This window comes from Gossypium arboreum, chromosome 4 (assembly GCF_025698485.1).
Source record: "Gossypium arboreum isolate Shixiya-1 chromosome 4, ASM2569848v2, whole genome shotgun sequence".
NCBI lineage: Eukaryota > Viridiplantae > Streptophyta > Magnoliopsida > Malvales > Malvaceae > Gossypium > Gossypium arboreum.
In genome coordinates, this window is record NC_069073.1 from 3248441 (window position 1) to 3268515 (window position 20075).

General features: G+C 33.5%; 1 protein-coding gene across 1 annotated transcript; it reads left to right on the plus strand.

Annotated features, from left to right (window-relative positions):
- Window positions 1-3557: 3557 nt before the first annotated feature.
- On the plus strand, window positions 3558-19641 carry LOC108460505 (DExH-box ATP-dependent RNA helicase DExH3). Its single transcript, XM_017760019.2, has 19 exons — window positions 3558-3998; window positions 4139-4293; window positions 4432-4519; window positions 4624-4860; window positions 6010-6105; window positions 6876-7064; window positions 7192-7351; window positions 7448-7578; window positions 8414-8584; window positions 10321-10593; window positions 11283-11477; window positions 12013-12216; window positions 12719-12788; window positions 13171-13319; window positions 16147-16455; window positions 16546-16605; window positions 17571-17723; window positions 17817-17927; window positions 18656-19641. Exons 1-19 carry the CDS (start codon window positions 3792-3794, stop codon window positions 19115-19117), a joined length of 3420 nt encoding a protein of 1139 aa, XP_017615508.2. The 5' UTR covers window positions 3558-3791; the 3' UTR covers window positions 19118-19641.
- The last annotated feature ends 434 nt before the right edge of the window (window positions 19642-20075 follow it).

A 20075-nucleotide genomic window follows, 5' to 3' on the forward strand; every position in this document is an offset into this window, starting at 1 on the left:
AATACAGTCCCTAGGAGATAAAATGCTAGGCACCTAAAGAGGTATTGCGTATGAAATGTACTCTAGCAAATGCCTCGTGATGAATTAAAAGCGTATTATCACTACCAGTTTGGTATCTGAGTTTGGCTTCAACATTTAATTTAATATGTAATGGCCCGACTTTTACCAATGTCAAAAAATGCAGTTTTAAAACTCAATTCCGTAAATCAAGTCAATGAAAATATGAATGGGGAGATTTGCAGAGTTAGTATACAAATATATTAATGAATGATTGATAAATTTAAAGGAGAAAATCGTTAATTAATATAAAAATACTAAATTGTACAAGTTTAATTACTATTGAATTTTAATTGGGAAAAATGCAAAAGGACCCATCTAGCAAAGGGATCAAGTGGTTATTTAACCATTAAATTGTAAGGAATTAGTGGATGTCGATGTTCATCCACTTACTTTCCATTAAGAAGGACTAAGTAATAGATTAATTATGTTTTAAAGGTAAAATTTTAGTTAATTAGGATTAATTGTATTTAAATCTTGGTATAAATAGGAAGTTAGTGGAAAGATGAAAGGTATTCATCTTCTCTTCTGCTTTTTTGAGTTGTTTATGCTTAGTGAAGAAGGGAGAAAAATCTCTTTCGTTTTCTAGTCAAACTATTCCAAATTTCACCAAGGTAGATTTTTATAGAATTGAGATTAATTAATCTAGATTAAGCTTACCCATGTTTTAGATTTTTTTTTAAGTGTTAAAGTTTATCAAATTCCTATTAATGAGTGTTTGATGGAATTGAATTTAATTTTGACATGAAAATCGAAGTATGAGTTTTGAGCATGTTAAAACTAAGTTGGAAAGTAGAGAAAAGTGTTGGAATTGATTTGAAATTTAACTAAGCTATATATTTAATTTTATGACATTAGGGACTTAATTGAATAAATTGAAACTTGTTAAAAATATATATACTATAGATTAGAAGTACAAGGTCCCTAATGAGAGAAAATGAAATTGGACTTTGATCCGATGATAAATATAGAAAAATATGAGTATGTTAGACATTAAGATTCAAAAGGGTTAACTAGAGTCATGCATCTCATGACAATATTATTGGTGAGCCATTGAATAACTATTATATGTTTAATTCATGTCATTGATTGTGTATATATATACTTGTATAGAGAAAGAAGTGGAGTAAGTAAAGGAAAGGCTAAAGTTGTTGATTAAGCTTTGAAAAATTTACTCATTTTGTGTTTTAAAAGGTAAGTTCTCATGGAACTTACTATCATTCCTTGTTTGATATGTATGCTTGTGTTTATTTTTTTGTTAATTTTATCTACAATTATAATTCATGCTAAGTTTATAATGGAATTGACAAAATTGGCAAGGAAACGTTAATGAATTGGAGTGAGTTTGTGGTAAGTTGAATAATGATACGTGAACTATGAAATGAAAGTAATGTTTATATGAAAGATGATATGTCTACTGAAATGTAGCCAAGAGAATGTGAAAAGATCTTTAAATGTGTTACTAATTGCATATGTGATTGTCACAACTTATGTAAATACATATATGAATGTTAGATGGCCATATAAATTTAGTAGAAATACTAGGATACAATTGATAAATCAATATGGTTGTATGCGCATTTCTTACGAGTTTGATATTAATGTGGAGACTATGTTATGATATTTCAAGATCTAGATTTTGTTGCGGAGCATTGAGTATGCATTGTTTCTACGAAGACTTTGGTATGGTGGAAGGATGTGTTTGCATATGTATATGCATTTGTTGCCTATGGGCTTTGTACTCATGTGCTTTGGTACTGTGTAGTTCATGCTCTTTTGAGCAATCTTGATGTGGTATAGTTTACCTACATGTTTGAGTCTATTTTTACTAAGATTGCATTGGGAAAAACATTAAATTGAAAATGAAATTGAGTAATAAAAAAATGAACTTGGTATGCTATACTATAAACCTTTGTAACTATAACCATTATGGTATAGAAGAGTAGCTTATTGAAAGGAAATGATAACTATATGATCTTATAAGAAGTGGTACGATTACATGATGCTTTTGGTTGTCGTTATGATATTTGATACATGAATACATATGTTTCCTATACTCACATTGCTTTAATGTTATGTGTCTTGTTAGCTAGACTTGTGCTTAGTTCACTTGGTATTTAACATGCTTAACTATGATCAAGGTAAATATATTAAATTCCATTTAAACTTACTAAACATTGAATGCTTACCTATCGTTGTTTCTTTATGTGTATATCTACAACTATCAGAATCCTTGAAGCCAGCTTGGTGCGGATACCACACTATTTACAAGATGATTAGAGTATGTTTATGTTTGTATTTAATGTTGTGGTATATACTTAAGATGTCTTTTGTAAGTAATGGTCAAACTCTTGTGTAAAAGTGTTATGCTTAACCTTATTACGATGGAACTAGGAAATACCTAATACTTGTTATATACTATTGATCAAGTCCTTTTATTATTATGAGCCTTATGACTCTGTCATGTATAGGTTTAGTTGACATGGTATGAAGTCGATGTATGGTAACAAGTTAATTGGATGTTAATTTGGCATTTGAAATAATGCCTACAATTTAGTGTGATGAGTTTTTGGGTCACTTAGGCCATTTAAAATTGGTATTTAGCAGGTTTAGGGGAAAATATGCAAAACTTGGAGAATATGTCCTCAAATTTGCAACTCTCTTTCGTTGGTGTCATGGCCTTAGCTCACTACCTGCAATGTTGTGACTTGCCTCTGCTGAAGTCGTGACACTAAACCCACTGTCTCCAATGTCGCGATGTTTCCCCTGCTTATGTCACGTTATCAGGTTATTGCCTCTATGGTCATGACTTAACCCTTTTGAAATAGTGACATAAGTTGTTGCCCACAATGTTGCCATACTACTCGTTAATGTTGCGACAACAACTACCCTGTTTTGATATTTTTATATTTTAACCCCTCAATTGTTACGAAAGTATCATAAGAGCTTTCATAAGCCTACTTATGACCTGAACTTGAATAGACAATGTTTTTAGAAGTGTTAAAACTCATTTTAACTTGTATGGATTGTTCTCATTCAATATTGAAATGAAATTGTAGTTGATTTGGCCACAAATGTGGTGTCTCAGTTATTGGACTCGGTGATTGAGTCGGGAATGAAGTGTTACATAGTACCTCAAGATTTTTTGTCCCAATTAAGTACTTATTTTTTTCCCTATAACACATGTTAACCATTTATTTAACCTCATTATTTAACCATTTATTTAACCTCATTATATCATTTAGTCTGAGTATCAAATTAAACCTTAAAATCAAACTCAGATACCAAATCAAAGGGTTAATAACCTCAAGATTTTTTGTTCCAATTTAGTACTTGAATATTTTCAATTTTCAATTTGAGGTTTTTTTGTCTTTAACTTAGTACCTGAGTTTGGTTTCAGCATTCAATTTAATACCTATATATATTTTTCCACATAACACGTGTCAAATATTCATGCAACCTTGATTTAACCTAAATCAAATTAATTAAAAAAAGAAGAAGAAAAAAACCAAAACAAACGAACTCATCTCCAGTGGGCTATGCCTCAATGGGCTTTCACAAACATTCCCCTTCCATCGTCATCTTCTTGCCCAGCTTTCCATTCATGAAAGAAATTTGATTCCCAAAACCCTAAACCCCCCCCCCCACCCCCAAAATTCAACAATCGATTTTATATGTAGTATATTGAATTTGTTCGATTTTTTTTTTTGAATTCAAATGCTCTTCCGCTTATAATGCAAAATCCAAAGCTCAGATGTTTCCTTTTGGGATTCAATTTCACTAGCGCTAGGGTCTCCACCTTTTTTGATTCACTCCCTGACATACTCCCAAATACTTCTTCTTCTGCCAGGTTCTATCTTCCTCTACGACGCCGTTTATGCGGGTACGCCGTAGAGCAGTTCTCAGACGATGAATACGAGTGTGATTTCGAGAGTCATAAGGTTTTCTTCCTTATCTCAACTCCTTTCCTCCTACTTGAATTGTGTGTTTTTCTTTTCACTTACATTTCATGAAAATCGAAAAAAAAAGCTTGTTTGATTGCTAATCGATAGCTATGTTTATAATTGATTGATGTTATTAGGCGTCGTCTTCGGTTGCCAACATTGATGAATGGAAATGGAAACTCGGCATGCTGTTACGTAGTGAAAATGACCAAGAAATTGTATCTAGAGATAAAAGAGATAGGAGAGACTATGAACAAATTTCCAACCTTGCTAAAAGGATGGGACTTTACAGGTATATATACTACCTTTACATGCTTTGAACAATATATTTGATGTATGGGGAAATATATTTTTGAATATTTATATGTATGTGGCATGATGAGAATGGAATTTCTGCCCTCATTATGCATATTTTTTTCTTATGTATCAGTGAAATGTATGGAAAAGTGGTTGTTGCAAGCAAGGTTCCACTTCCTAACTATAGGCCAGATTTGGATGATAAACGGCCACAACGGGAGGTAACAAGCTCTGGGAGTGCTTGGCAACCTATTAAGTTCATCAAGCTTAAAATTAATTCTTGCCTGAAAGGAGAATTGGAATTTCTGATGGTTTAATTTTTTAGGTTGTTGTACCATTAGGCTTACAAAGGAGAGTTGAGGGTTTACTGCAAGAGTACCTTGATCGGCTGCAGTTAAATTCTGGGAAGGTTGGCGAGAATTCAGATATTGCTAATTCCATTGATCCGGCTGAATATGTGAACCCAGATGAGAATCCAGATTCATTCCTGGATAGTTCTGTTATGGAAAAGGTTCTTCAAAGGAGGAGTTTGCGATTACGGAACATGCAAAGAGCTTGGCAGGTATGACCTTTTTCAAATTTCTTCTTCCTTTGTGCACCTGTAAGAGCTTGGGGGGCATGACTGGTTTGTTAACTTCTCCTTGAATGCTTTTGATTTGTTAATTGCGTACGGTTTGTGACATTCAATTTCTAGCCTTTTGCTTTCTGTGATAAACTTTCATGGTTTTGTACCTTTTTCCCTTTATTTGACCATTTATTTTGGTTTTAGATATGAAGTTTTTCTCCATTACTTACAATTTTTGATCTGCATATGTGATGTTGTATTTTAATCAGTACCTGAATTGTTGACAATATATTCAAATTTCAAGCATTAATGGCTTGTACTCTTCATCATGGTTCTATTGCAAGTAGTTATTTGATGAGTACAATGGTAAACCTCTCTTTCCTGCCATTGATTTCCCTGATAATGGTTCTCCGTCTGTCTGTCTGTTTGTCTCCTTTCATATTCTTGCTCTTTAAGTGTTTATTTCGAAACTTGATATCATTGTTTGCATCTGTAATTTTCTGTTTTTAATGGTGGATGGTAAATTATAGTCTTGCTCTTGCAAATTACATCCCTGTTTAAAGCAAGATAGAGAGCTGACCTATTTATTTTCCATTGATTCGTCCTTTGTGTTACTTTTCTTTAAGTAATTCATAATAACACAAAATTGACCTGCTAAATATATTATCTGCATGGGTTGGGTTGTATATGATCAGTGAGTGAAACTATGTTAAATGAGTTGGGTTATTATACACATTGCCTTCTGTTGATCACCAACTAAGGATCAAATGTATGTCAATTTTGTGTTGAAGTGGTGGAATAGTTCAAATCAGACACAATTTTCTGTGTGTTACTTCCAAGTTGTCTTGGATTTGCCTTTGTGCATTTACTTTAAGCTAAACCACAAGTAACTTGGTATTGATTTCAAGCAGAGAGTTTTTGGGTGCAGCCTTGAGGTTCAAATTCCTTCATTTGCAAGTCAATTACATGCCTAGTTGGTTTTGATTGCTTCCCCTATGATAAAGAGATTTTTTTTGGGTGCATTTTTGTTGTAAATTGGAGGCACTTACATTGTATCATGTTTCATATACTTGTAGAAAGCTGGTAAAAAGTGCAAAAGAACCACCATTTATATCCTTTTTTATCAGTTCTCCTTTTCATTTTCAGGAATCACCTGAAGGCAAGAAGATGATGGAATTTCGGAAATCTCTGCCTGCATTCAAGGAAAAGGAAAGGCTTCTGCAAGCAATTGCACGTAATCAGGTTTGTGCATGTGATCATTTTCAACTAAGCATATTCAATCATACAACACTGTCGCTGAGAGATTTCCTTGTATTCACTTTTCTGTGTAGAGAAGTTTCTGGTTTTCTTTTTTTTGCATTTGTTTGGTTTGATCTTCTTTATGCCTCTGATTAATTATATAGAGATGTCTTTCTTCCTTTTCTTTTTTTTTTTTTCTCGCCTTTGCTAATTATATTCTTAGTATTGATCATGACTTGTATAGGCAAATTGATATGTTAAGGAAATTGAATCCACTTAATTCATTAGGAATCTCTTAAAGAAGAAGAACCTTGAATATAGAAGGATATATTATTGAGTACCAAAGGAGAAGTTTCTCCTGGTAAGAAATTTTAACAATGTATGTGTCTCTTTCTACTGCTTTAAAGAAAAACTTGGGAAGGACTGTTGCATATTACATATTCTTCTTGGTTATTGGTTGTTGTAGTTTTTCTAGCCTTTTGTTTTCTTTTATTCTAGAAAATTGTGAAACAACACATGAGGTACCTTTCCTTGTGTGTTAATTTGAATTGCAGCTAACAGATTTTTTAGTTGCTTATTATAGTATGATACAAGTTGGACTAATCATGAATTTAGAACATGTTTTGTGTGTAAATGATTACTCTATATTCCACCCTGCATCAAATTTACTAAAAAAAGCAGTGCATTCTGAATTTCTTTAGAGTTAATTAGCACCTAATCTTATTCATGCCTGTGCTTCTAGTACCCCTGTTAATTGTTTACTACTATTTTAGGTCATAGTGATATCGGGGGAGACTGGATGTGGCAAGACCACTCAACTTCCACAATACATATTGGAGTCAGAAATAGAAACTGGTCGTGGAGCATTCTGTAGCATAATTTGCACACAGCCTCGAAGAATATCTGCTATGGCAGTTGCAGAAAGAGTGTCTGCAGAAAGAGGAGAGCCACTTGGGGAAACAGTAAGTATTGTCTTCTTCAATAAACAAGCACATGCGGACAATATTATAAAATTCTTGCTCACAGCAGTTTTAATTTTGAAAACTTCTTTATTCTTGCTTCCATGCTCCAATAGATATTTTTTGGTAGGTTGGTTATAAAGTTCGATTAGAGGGAATGAAAGGGAAAAATACCCAACTACTTTTTTGTACCAGTGGAATTTTACTCAGGCGGCTGCTGAGTGACCGGAACTTGAATGGTATAACTCATGTTTTTGTTGATGAAATACATGAGCGAGGAATGAATGAAGGTGCCATCCTATTAGACTCTGTTTTATGTGTTTTCACTCTTGAAAAGCCATCTAGTGTGATTCTTAATATTGTATGTTGATTGGAAAATTTTCCAGATTTTCTACTTATTGTGTTGAAGGATCTTCTTCCACGTCGCCAAGATTTGAGATTAATTTTAATGAGTGCCACTTTGAATGCTGAGCTTTTCTCCAATTATTTTGGCGGGGCACCTAAAATTCATATTCCAGTAAGTTAGAAGTTGAGCTTACTCTTTGTGTACTGATTTGTAGGTTTCTGTTACTATGTGTTCACAGAATATGCAAGCTGGGTGTGTCATCAATCTGAATAATAAGCTCTGCTTTATCATATGTATCATCTCTATTTCAGTTGGAAATAAGAGTTTACGCATTTGATTTTAGATTTTCATATATGGCTTTTGGAGTTGGATTGATTGTACATCTAATTGACTACAAAATTGTTCTGTATTCTTGGGAAACCTAAATGTAGTTTCTTTATTCATTCCAAAATCTGCCAAATTTCTAGGTCTGTTGGTCAGCAAAGTTGTCTTACCTACAGACCCCCCATATACACACTTCAGTAGAGGAATTCATTTTTTGTTTGATTCTTTTAATGATTAAATTTGTCCCTACTTTTTACAACCTTCACAGGATTGATATCGTGAACTTATCAAATTCATGATAAATCTTAGTTTGCACGCTAAAATAGTAAATAATAAAATTTCAGTTGCTTCATATAATTAAATCCATTTTTGCATCCTGAAGGAGTTAATCATTTTTTTTCCTTCCTTTATCTTCATTTTTCTCTTCTTACCATAATTAATTTGATAGTTGATAGCTAGAAGGATCCTATCATGTACCCATGCATGTTGATGGGAAAAGGGGTGCATTTGCATGTTTCTGTGTTATTGCTCGTCTATTCATTTCATGTTTCTTTTATTGTTTCAACTATTTATCTTAAACCTGTTCATGATTTTGACATATTTTACTCTGGATGGGATTTAGTGAGATCCTTTTACCCAAATTCTTCTTTGTGCTAGTCTAATTTTGTTCATGTATGCTCAGGGTTTTACGTATCCGGTCAGGGCACATTTTCTGGAAGATGTTTTGGAATTTACTGGCTATAAGTTGACTTCTTTCAATCAAATTGATGATTATGGCCAAGAGAAAATGTGGAAAATGCAGAAGCAACTTGCCCCACGGAAAAGGAAAAACCAGATTACTTCTCTTGTAGAGGTATGCTACAATTACTTGGTTATCAGTTGGGGACATCATGGCATTTTTGGGCAGCATTGTTTGGAATAGTGATAATTAATTGCTGTTAGAAAGATAATGTTTGATTTAACTTTTAAGCAATCTAAACTTTGTAGGATTGTTGGCATTTGTCCCATTGATGAATGCAGTGATATTGTCAAAATTTTTCATATGGGGTTTCTTCTTCCTCTTCTTCTTGCAATTCCTTATTGGGCTTTTGTATAATTATTTATCATATGGGGTTTCTTCTTCGTCTTCTTCTTGCAATTCCTTATTGGGCTTTTGTATAATTTTTTAAGAACATGTCTGATGGTTAAGTTAAGAGGAGGAGCTTTGGACTTTGGTCTTCCTATCTGGGGGTAGTTTAGTTTGAAAGTAAGTGTCCCAACTGGATATTTTCAATCTGATCTGCATATTTTTTGGTGGTGGGCGTGGGCAGGGTATAGTTTCTACCCCAGAAGTGATGACTTGTTGGGAGGATTAAAAATTCATCAAAGTTACTTCCTTTAGTGGAAACTTTGGCGTCGGAATCAATTTCGTCAGTTTGGTTTGGCTTACTCTACTTCAAAGTTCAGACTGTTGTACTTAAAAGAGGATAGTAGAAAAGAAAGTCAATTTTGTTTGGTATTGGATTGCTAAGGGTGCAAGGAACACTTTGGAAACTAGAACCTTTATATTGTTTGAGGCCTAAGGGCCTTGCCTAAGTAAAGCAGGTATATTTGTGTCTGTAGATATGTAATTCTGATGTTACACTTTTAAAGACTGGTACAGTTTATACTGCAAAATTTTCTTTTTCTTTTGTTGGTCAATTTTCTAACAATCCCCCCCTCCCCCCCAATGAAGGATTTCCTTGTAGTCCCATCTGTGTTGTTAAATACTTACATTATGGAGTAGATAATTTGATATTATTCCTTTTTCTTTAAAGGAAAAGGAACAATTAGAAAAACAAAATTTGGCGAGAATTTCAATCAAGTTTTTTTTTTTTTGCTTGTCACCTTATAAAAAGTCTGGCTGATCAAATGCACTTCGTTTGAAAAGGTCTAAGGCACTATTTCGTCTGTAGCTAATGTGCAGTGTCTGGGCATGTGACTTAGCAACCACTGAACAGATGAAAAGTCTGGATTTATATGTACTTAGATTAGAAGAGTTTCTAATCCCACTTGTAATGCATGTTTTGGAATTGTGCTTTCTTGCAAATACTTAGGACTAGTGAGGCTAAATAGCAGTTGATGCTGAAATGTCACAAGCGTCAACCCTCATAGGAAGCTACCTTAGAATAACTGGGACTGGATGATGATCATCTGACTTACATTACTCTATTGATTTCACTAAATTGAACTTTCTATTGTTCAAACAAAGTTGTATTGAACTTGCAAATACTCTATTGATTTCACTAAATTGTAGTAAGGCTTTTGCAATTATTCATCATTATCCTCAGATAGGAGTTGTCTGACCAGTGAATAGCATTATATCATGTAATGTTTGCTTTTTTTTTTTTGCTTGGGTCTTTTTTTTTTTGGGGGGGGGGGATTATGATATGATTACTTACTTTAAGGCCTGGTTTTGTTGTTTTTATTTTGACAGTTGTACCTGTTTCTGAATAGTGTGACAGTTATACCTGTTTCTGAATAGTGTTTGATTGAAACCCTCTAAAGCTAAACTTAAATAAAAAAATTCTGATTATCTCTAAATGTTTCGCTTTTCTCATATTTCTGCAGGATGCTCTCAACAAATCAAGCTTTGAGAATTATAGTTCAAGAGCACGTGATTCTCTTGCATGTTGGATGCCTGATTGCATAGGATTCAATCTTATTGAGGCAGTTCTATGCCATATATGCCGAAAGGAAAGACCAGGTGCTGTGCTAGTATTTATGACTGGTTGGGAAGATATCAGTTCTTTGAGGGATCAACTTAAAGCTCATCCTCTTTTGGGAGACCCTAACAGGGTTCTGCTTCTAACATGCCATGGTTCTATGGCAACATCTGAACAGGTAGATTTATTTCTGCTCTCTGGATCACTTGAAGTTTTGGCTATAATTTATGATTGAAGGTTGCCCAAACAATGAATAGAAAATAAAGGCATTATCATTCTAAAGAAATTGCATTCACAAGCATTTCAAAATTCAAATAAAATTCAAGCACAGTAACTTTTAGTTAATGGGTGCTCAGCATTTAGTTTTGCAACGAAAAATAAGAGGCGATATGTATTAATACAGAATTGGAAACTAAAGATAGCAAGTAGGCAGGCCATGGATGAAGAAATTTACCTTGTCCTAAAACCATGAAATATTAACTTTTGATCCAGAGGTTTTGGAGAACCAAATGTGCTAGCATTGAGTTGTTTCCCATATAGATAAGCAATGCCATATGATAAAGCTAAGTAGCTAGCAAGCACCAAACTTGAATTCTGTAAAATTCTTTCATTGATGCTATCAATCACTGTAATAATTTGATCCCTTTTAGCACAAATTTGGAGGGGTTTTAGAAATGCAGTTAGTATATATCCCTTTGCTAATAACTTAAATTTTTTAGCTCAGGAACCTAACATACTTTCTTGAACCATCTCAAAGCAAAGATACCATTAAATGAAGATTAAGCTTTTAATAAAGCAAAGGGAAACTATGCTCTTGTACAGGTTCATTTCATTCATTTAACTGTCTTCTGTTGTTATTATCTGCAGAAATTAATATTCGAGAAACCGCCTCCCAATATACGTAAAATTGTTCTTGCTACAAATATGGCAGAGGCAAGCATTACAATCAATGATATAGTTTTTGTGGTAGATTGTGGAAAAGCAAAAGAGACCACATATGATGCTCTGAATAATACACCATGTCTGCTACCTTCCTGGATATCTCAAGCATCAGCCCGGCAAGTAAGTATCGTTTGAAACTAGGTTTATGTAATTTTTATTTATCCTTTTATGTGTATACTCTGTACATGTGTATCTATCATAAACTTTTATCTATGTCAATTGTTGGGTATACTCTGTATATATGTACCTCTATTATAAAATTTTGGCTATGTCAATTGTTGCATATACTCTGTAGAGTATACACTGTACATGTATACCCCTATTATACAAATTTGGCTTTGTTAATTGTTGGGTGTTACAGAAGCTTAGCAATCTGATTTTTTTTTTTTTTTCAATTTTCTATTTGTGCATGTGTTCATATGCATTGTCCAGGAGATGCTACTTGTGTTTGATTGCCTGAGAGTATGGTTAGGTTCTTCTGGGACTTGGTCAATCTTTAGACATTTTCAAAGACTAGCGTGTGTCTTTAACAATGTTTAAAAGAGTTACACTCTGATTGTTGGCTCTGTTATATCAGATCCCATTGTGCTTATGTTGCCTACTTTATCTTGTTGTGGCTGATGTAAGTGGTTTTGATTGATATTTTGGTGGCCAGAGAAGGGGTAGAGCTGGTCGTGTGCAGCCAGGCGAATGCTACCACCTATATCCGAGATGTGTTTATGAAGCTTTCTCTGAGTATCAACTTCCTGAACTTCTGAGAACTCCTTTGAATTCTCTCTGCTTGCAAATAAAAAGTTTGCAGGTTGAAAGCATTGGAGGATTCTTGTCAGCAGCTTTGCAAGCACCAGAACCATTGGCTGTAAGTACTATTTTAAGCTTTTACTAGTTATAGTTTAAGCATATTTATATCTGCCACTATTGAATTTGGTTCACCTGTATGAAATCTTATCTTTATATTTCCTATAAGAGAACAAGGTTGTTAATTGAAGAAATTATGAAAATAATACTCCAGTGACTGGATACGTTACGAAAACATGCGAGAATGTAAAAGTTTTCCTTCATAGAAAACCTGTGAGAATTGAGGCATGTATGACTATAGATAGCGTGAACTGGTTAAGATCCTTTCAAAAGTAATAAAAGAAAGGGAAAAAGGAAGTTAGGAGGGCAAGACAGCAGTTTCTTCCAGTGCAAGAATGAATACTCAATACTCAATACTCAACACATACATATATGTATATATATATATGATACTTCCATTGTCTTCCTCTTAGCAATTTTGTTTAAGCTCTTGTTTATTTCTTTCTTGTTTTCACTTTTATGAATACTGCAATATGGTTCATTGACAAAATAATGAATGACAGGTCCAAAACGCCATTGATTTTCTAAAAATGGTTGGGGCACTAGATGAGAAGGAAAATCTCACTAATCTAGGTTAGTTTGCTATTGCTATGCTGGGTAAATGTGTTTTGTAGCATAAACTTTATATCTGTTCTTTCCTTTATGACTGATTGAATGTTCATCTGTCCTCTTTGGGTGTTTCAAAATTATGTTTTCTTTCCTTTTTTGAATATCTCAAGCTAATACTTTACTGTTTCATACGTTTTTTTATCATGATCTTTTTCATCCTTTTGGACTAAAAAACTAGACATTAGATTTTTATGATGTTTCAGAATTTTAAAATAAAAGCCATGAGTTCTAGTTCTTTTCTTAAACTTTGTGCAAGTCAAATGTGCATGTTCAGTGTGGAATTGAAGGAAAATTCGCTATTGTTACTTATTTCCCTCTATTGTGTCTTCCCCCTTCTTCCAATCAGGAAAGTTTTTGGCAATGCTTCCTGTAGATCCCAAGCTTGGGAAAATGCTAATCATGGGTGCCATCTTCCGTTGCTTTGATCCTGTATTAACAATAGTGTCTGGACTTAGTGTCAGGGATCCTTTTCTTTTGCCTCAAGACAAGAAGGATGTAAGTGCATAAACATCTGTTCTTTTTGGTATATTGAATTGTGTTTTGCTTTCTCATCTTTTGATGTTTGCTGCTTATGTGTTGAGAACTATGACAAGATCTCAACTGCCTTGATACTACCATATGCTTCTTGCAAAATGTATATCAACACATATAATGGTTTCCATTCCTCTCTTCAAATTATTCTCCTTTCTTTCTCTTTCCATGCAAATCCACATTGAGAACAGAAAAAATGACGCCTTGATAATCATTAGTTGTTCTGCTGCTTCTGCAGTTGAAATGTAAAGCAAGGTTGCAAGACATTATTTTTATGTTTTCATTAAGTTATTGATTGAAAAGATACGGATAAATATAAGTTTACTGTTAGTATTGGAACGATATAATTTAGAAATTTTGTTATACATGTATAAGTGATTCATGGAAGTATTTTTCATTAGTATGATAGATTTAACATGTAATTTTTTCTTCTTATGAAAAAAATTAAACTGATAGTGCATATAATATGATTAACTTGATTTAAGTAGTAATAGTAAGTGTTTACTTATTAGAACTTTTATATTTGCACTACAATGTGACTTAACAATTCACTTAGTTTGATGGTGTACTGAAGGATAGGATCAACAATTAGAGAAGAATTCAGCTTTATTTGTCATAAAGAACAAATTGGAGATATCGATATAAAGAATGGATGCTGCAATTGTGGGACTTATTTAATATAGAAAGGTATAGTTAAAATTTGTATCAGAACTTGAATAAATGTAGCAACAAATATTTGAATAAGAGAAAGGGGACGAAGGACAAGTAAGGAATTGGAAAAGAATATGTGAATGCGTTCGTTAGAAAAGTGGAAAATTTTAAAAATGAAGACAAATAAAAGAGTATCAAAATACAATTTTCTAATTGTGTCATTGGCTCAAACCAAAAATAAAACCATAAAGAGGCAGACTCTTAAAAACAAAAGGAAAAAAAAAATCTAAAAGAGTGAAACAAGAAGGGGAAAAGGAGAATGGTTGCCACTATTGCTAGAATAGTATTTTGCAAGTAATTCAACATTAATCTGGATTCAGATTTAGTATATGAGATAATGCCTCTGCATTACTGGGTTTTCATTTCTTCTCTCTTTTATGAGTTTCAAATGATTCTTCTGGAATCCACATAGTGCAGATTGGGGTTGAGTTGGGTGGGTTAGGTGCAGGACAAGACTACAATGGCTACTGATCCTAGGAAGAAAAAAATACTGGTTGCTTTGAATAATTTTTGTGCCTTTATTCATCATAATGCTATTTTAAGGTACAAGTTGAACGCAACTTCTGGTTTTATGGTGATAATTCATTAAAATGATATTTGATGGCAGAAAGTTGACCAGGAGCCATGGTAGTCGGGTACCATTCTGGTACAGCCCGTACCAGCTGGAGCACTTCGTTCTGGTAGTAAATCAGAACAACAAACTTTAGGTTCTGTTTCAGTGTAAATTTCAGTTGGTACCACTCGTACCGGTGCATACCGGTTGATTTTGCCTGTACTGCCTGGTGCCCAAAAAAATTAATTTTAAATTATATTTTAATTTTAAAATTTTATTATTTATTTGTAAAAAGAATTAATATATTTTAAATGTTTTGTAAAAAGAATTATTTGATATTTGTATTGATTTAATCTCATTATTTGATATTTGTATATACTTTTCATATACACATATCAAATGTTTTTCAAAAATAACGATAACTCCAAAACGTTACACCGAAACAGACCGGTACTGGTAGAAAAACGGTATGTCTACCGGTATAGTATTGACTACCTTGCTAGGAACAACTAGAGGCTTATATGTAAGCATCTCATTTCGATGTTGTAGATGATTTTGGAAATCAGAAACTTCATATAATGGCTTCTAATTTTGCTATAGGGAAAGAAAGCAAATTGGCTATAATCATTTTGTTGGCTTCCGAAAAAGTAACTGTGATATTGGCACTTTTGGTAGCTGTAAAGCTCTCAAGGTTTATGAATAAGTGTGTGTTTTGACTAATATAACGGGAGTTTCTAAAGTAGCTTACACAACTCCTCTGAACTTGGCTCAAATAACTCTTGGCCATTTACTTGCATTTTACTCCATTTGTCTATTTTTAAAAGGTCATATTTTTCTAAATGTCAAAATAGTGGCTCAAATTCTGACCCTGAAAATTGATTAATCTTATAAGCTCTGTTAAGAACAGGCTTTTTCTATTCCGTCTTATTCATAAGAAATTACATAAATATTTATACACATAGCAAGCCTAACTTAGGAAACTCTATACTAGGAAACAGACTAACTCTAGGGATGCTGTCTAAAAAAAACAGCCTTAAAGTTAGGGATAGTAATCAGTAAAATATTTACAGAATCCTATCTGATACACTTAAATATTCCTTAATTAGTAAACTGTAATCTGACAAGCTCCATCTTTTGTGTGGAAAGACTTGCTGCTACTGAACTATGAATTATTGATGTATATTCTGTTTTTATTGTAAACATCCTTTTGCACTCCATATTAGCCCAACCAAAGATCTTTTGCTTATTGCTATTTGAGGCCCATCTCTTCTGCAGCTTGTTAATTTTATAGTATCGTAACTGTCTGGTGCTTCTATGTAACTTTTTTCTAAGTGCTTAATTACTTTTATTTCTGTTAAGTTAATTTTCTACAAGATAACAGTTATCAGTTTGATCATTTGACATGTAGGCTGTTGATATTTGTAGATCATTGCTTGTATTACCAACATTCTTTGCCATTTTAAGATTTTTAATATATCTGGGCTAAGTCAATTTTTTCTTTGACTAATTATCCTTTGTATATTTTAGTTAGCTGGGACAGCCAAGTCTAGATTTTCTGCGAAAGACTACAGTGATCACATGGCTCTTGTCCGTGCTTATGAAGGCTGGAAGGATGCAGAAAGAGAAGGATCAGCATACGAGTATTGTTGGAGAAACTTCCTGTCTGCACAAACTCTTCAGGCTATTCATTCTCTTAGGAAGCAATTTGGTTATATTCTAAGAGAAGCTGGCTTGGTAGATGAAGATGTAGCTGCAAACAATAAATTAAGTCACAACCAGTCTCTAGTTCGAGCTGTCATATGCTCCGGACTCTTTCCTGGAATAGCATCTGTAGTGGTGAGACATCTTTATTATCTGTAAATGCAGCTTCAATATTTCTTATTGATTATATGAGATGATATCTTCATTTTTGTGTCTTATGTGCAGCACAGAGAGACATCAATGTCTTTTAAAACAATGGACGATGGCCAGGTTTTGTTATATGCTGTAAGTGAAAACACCAAATTAAGACTCTGTTGTTCCATGAACCATGCTTCCTTGGCAACTCATCCTTTGCAATGAAACAAAAATTTAATAATCCTTATCTGCATTTTTTAAAGGAAGCTAGAGCAAATCTTGTCTTGAGATTGCCTTTTTCTTTACCAGAAGTAGAGCAAGAATGATATTTAATTATTTTGCTTCCTGTACAATTTTATTTCATCATGGGAGGCGCAAGTTGCAAATTAAAACAACAATTTTTTTTTTTTTTTTTTTTACATTCTTTGAACTCCTTTAGGCCAGAAAGATATTGTCAATCATTTTACTTTTATATTTTATTTTCTGCTGCCAATCAGATTGTTTCAACCTTTTTTTTCTAGTTTATATACGAATGCACACAAGTCAAGAAAATATTTGTAACGAGGGCCAAAATTTATAAGTTTGGCACCAAAGTACAAATTTGTGAAGTAATAGCTTATTTTGGAAATCCATGCAAGGCCTTTATAGTGTCAGTTTTAGAAATTATTTTGAATTATTTATTTAGTTTTTATTCACTGACCTTTCAAGTACATAGTAAACCTGAAAATTGAGCATACCCCATCCAGCAGTCACCCCGAAGTTTGAGTTACATAGTTCATCATACATGGATACAAATTTATGGATCAGTTGGTCCTAATAACTAGCCAGACATCTATGGTTAGTCAATAATGCTATAAAAAGGCGAATCTTCGGGTGGATATTGAAAGGGTTATTTACTCAAAACTACATCTTGTAATTTTGTGTGTTATTGTCAGTTATCAAAAAAGATAAAGGTGCATTTAGGGCTTTAGTTTGCATGACAATCTTCAGAAAAGAACTTTTAGCGGAAGAACTGTTAGCGTGTGTCCCCCCCCCCCCCCTTTCTTTCTCTTGTTGGAATTTAAATTCCAGATGCCACTGCTATTATTTGAGGCTGATAATGATTTTTGTTTCAGAATTCTGTGAATGCACGGTACCAAACAATACCTTATCCGTGGCTAGTGTTTGGTGAAAAAGTAAAGGTCAATACAGTTTTCATACGTGACTCCACTGGCGTATCGGATTCTATATTAATGCTCTTTGGTGGCTCTCTAAGCCGTGGGGCAGAGGTGATTTCATTTTTTGAAAACCTACGCATAATTTTCCTTCCTATAGAATTGAACTGTTAAAAAATTTCTAACTAATCTCTTGGTTGCTTCCAGGTTGGGCATTTGAAAATGTTGCAAGGGTACATTGATTTCTTCATGGATTCTACCTTGGCTGAATGCTATTTGAAGCTCAAAGAAGAACTTGATAGACTTATTCAGAAGAAGGTGAAAGAATACTTCTATATGCAATTCTTATGATGCATTCTTTTACATATTAGAAATTACAAAATGTGTCTTGTGTTAAGTGTTAGGATTTTGCTGCTTGTCTTATCAATCAAAAGTTGATTCTTTCTTTTTGATATTTTTACCATATTTATTTTACTAGCATAATATATACCGCCTCGACTTGGATGTCAATATCTTGAGTGTACTTTTTTTTTCTTCTGAGTTGTTAATTCTTTATCTCACTGATTATAGCACACCTATCTGTTTGAAAAAATCTGAATAGTTTATCGAGAATGGGAAAAAAGAATTCATGTATTCAGTTGGCGTTTTGAATCATCACACCACAATTTTTGCCCTTCTATTCTTTTCTCTTCACACGATTTAATTGAATTCAAGATTTCATGTATTGAGCATTGCAAATAGCTGTTAAATCCTGTTGCTGACTTCTAGGATGAGGTCAAATGTAGCATTGGTGGGATTTATTTAGTTCCGGTTCATCCTAAGGTGCTCTATAGTGTAGATGTAGCAGGTATCTGTGTCCGATGCACATATGGACATGAGTTTGGGAAAATGTCTCTCTAAATATGAAGAACTTAAAAAAAGAAAATTTGAACATACCCATATCCGGCTCTCGGTTGAGATTAACATAGATTTTATGCTTTGGCTTTTGTATTTTGCTGCATGACCTGCCTTGTGTTTAAAATGATATGTTGCCTTGTTATATGCAGCTTCAAGATCCTAGTGTTGATATTCTCCAGGAAGGGAAGTACCTTATGCTTGCAGTTCAAGAGCTAGTGTCTGGAGATCTATGTGAAGGGCGATTTGTTTTTGGCCGTGCAAGTAGGAAGCCCAAGGATTCTGCTGACAACAGTAGATTCACGAGGGATGGAACAAATCCGAAGAGCTTGCTACAAACTTTGTTAATGAGGGCTGGGCACTCACCTCCAAAATACAAGACGAAGCATCTAAAGACAAATGAATTTAGGGCACTGGTGGAATTCAAAGGAATGCAGTTTGTGGGAAAGCCCATGAAAAACAAGCAGCTTGCTGAGAGGGATGCCGCTGTAGAAGCATTGGCATGGTTGACTCATACCTCTGACAATAGTCGTGGTGATGATGGTTCCCCTCTTGATGTCACTGACAACATGTTAAAACTTTTGGGAAAGCGTCGAAGATCAAAAAGACGATAGGTATCCTTTTCTCTATTGCTGCGTGCTGTGCCTTTTCATTGTAGCTCTAAGTGGCCTGGAGTCGGGGGTTTAAAACGAAGAGAACTTTTGATATCTACTGCTGATTGCTGCTCAAATTGTTTCAATGATCAATTACCGAAACTCGGTGACATCAGAGTGAGGAGCTGGCTCAAGGAACGTCTGAGGGATCTGCATCAGATGTCTGAGCTGATCGTTGAAACAGAAAATGTAGATCTCTGAAACAAATACATGATGTATGTATAAATTAAGGTAACTCTCCTCGCATGCAAGCATCAACTGTCATAAAAGCTGATGATTGCATTTGCATGTAGGCTGCTGCATTGAGCTCTGTAAAGAAACAGTTCTGCAATTAAATTTTTGCAGAATTTAAGGATTATTTAAACATTTTAGGTTTTTTTTAAGCAAAATGCATTAATTATAGGTTTATTTCTATAAAAATCATTTTAATAAGCGTTACACTGCTGCTTAATGAGGAAAAACCATGTTATGTTATTTTTCTAAAATTTATAGTTGAGATACATAGGCAGTGGTGTATATATATATGTAAAAGAAGAGTTGGGTAGAAATGAAAATAGAGATAAATATTAAAATTATACATTAATTTTGACACAGCTTGTAATGTTATATAGCAACTTTAATTTAGTGCATTTATATACATCAAACTTTAATTTTGGTTTAATTTTTCCATTTCATTAAGTTTCACTAACTCTATTATCTATGTGAAATAAATTTCTATTAAGTCGTGTAAATGTTAACATGACATTTTTAGGTTAAAACAAACAAACAAATTTATATTATTTCTATCTAGATTAAAACAGGAATTTCATGAGAAAATAAGAAACATTTTTATCAAGAGTGCATATTTTTTAATTTAAGTGGAAATAATTTAAATTTATTTGTTTGTGTTCTAATTTAACAAAATGTAATGTCAAAATTT

What these genes read in the sequence shown, in the direction of transcription:
- LOC108460505 (XM_017760019.2), top strand. Translation starts at nt 3,792, where the DNA reads ATGCAAAATCCAAAGCTCAGATGTTTCCTTTTGGGATTCAATTTCACT. An exon ending in ATAAACGGCCACAACGGGAG is followed by an intron (nt 4,520 to 4,623) that starts GTAACAAGCTCT and finishes TTAATTTTTTAG; the next exon opens with GTTGTTGTACCATTAGGCTT. An exon ending in AGATTACTTCTCTTGTAGAG is followed by an intron (nt 8,585 to 10,320) that starts GTATGCTACAAT and finishes ATATTTCTGCAG; the next exon opens with GATGCTCTCAACAAATCAAG.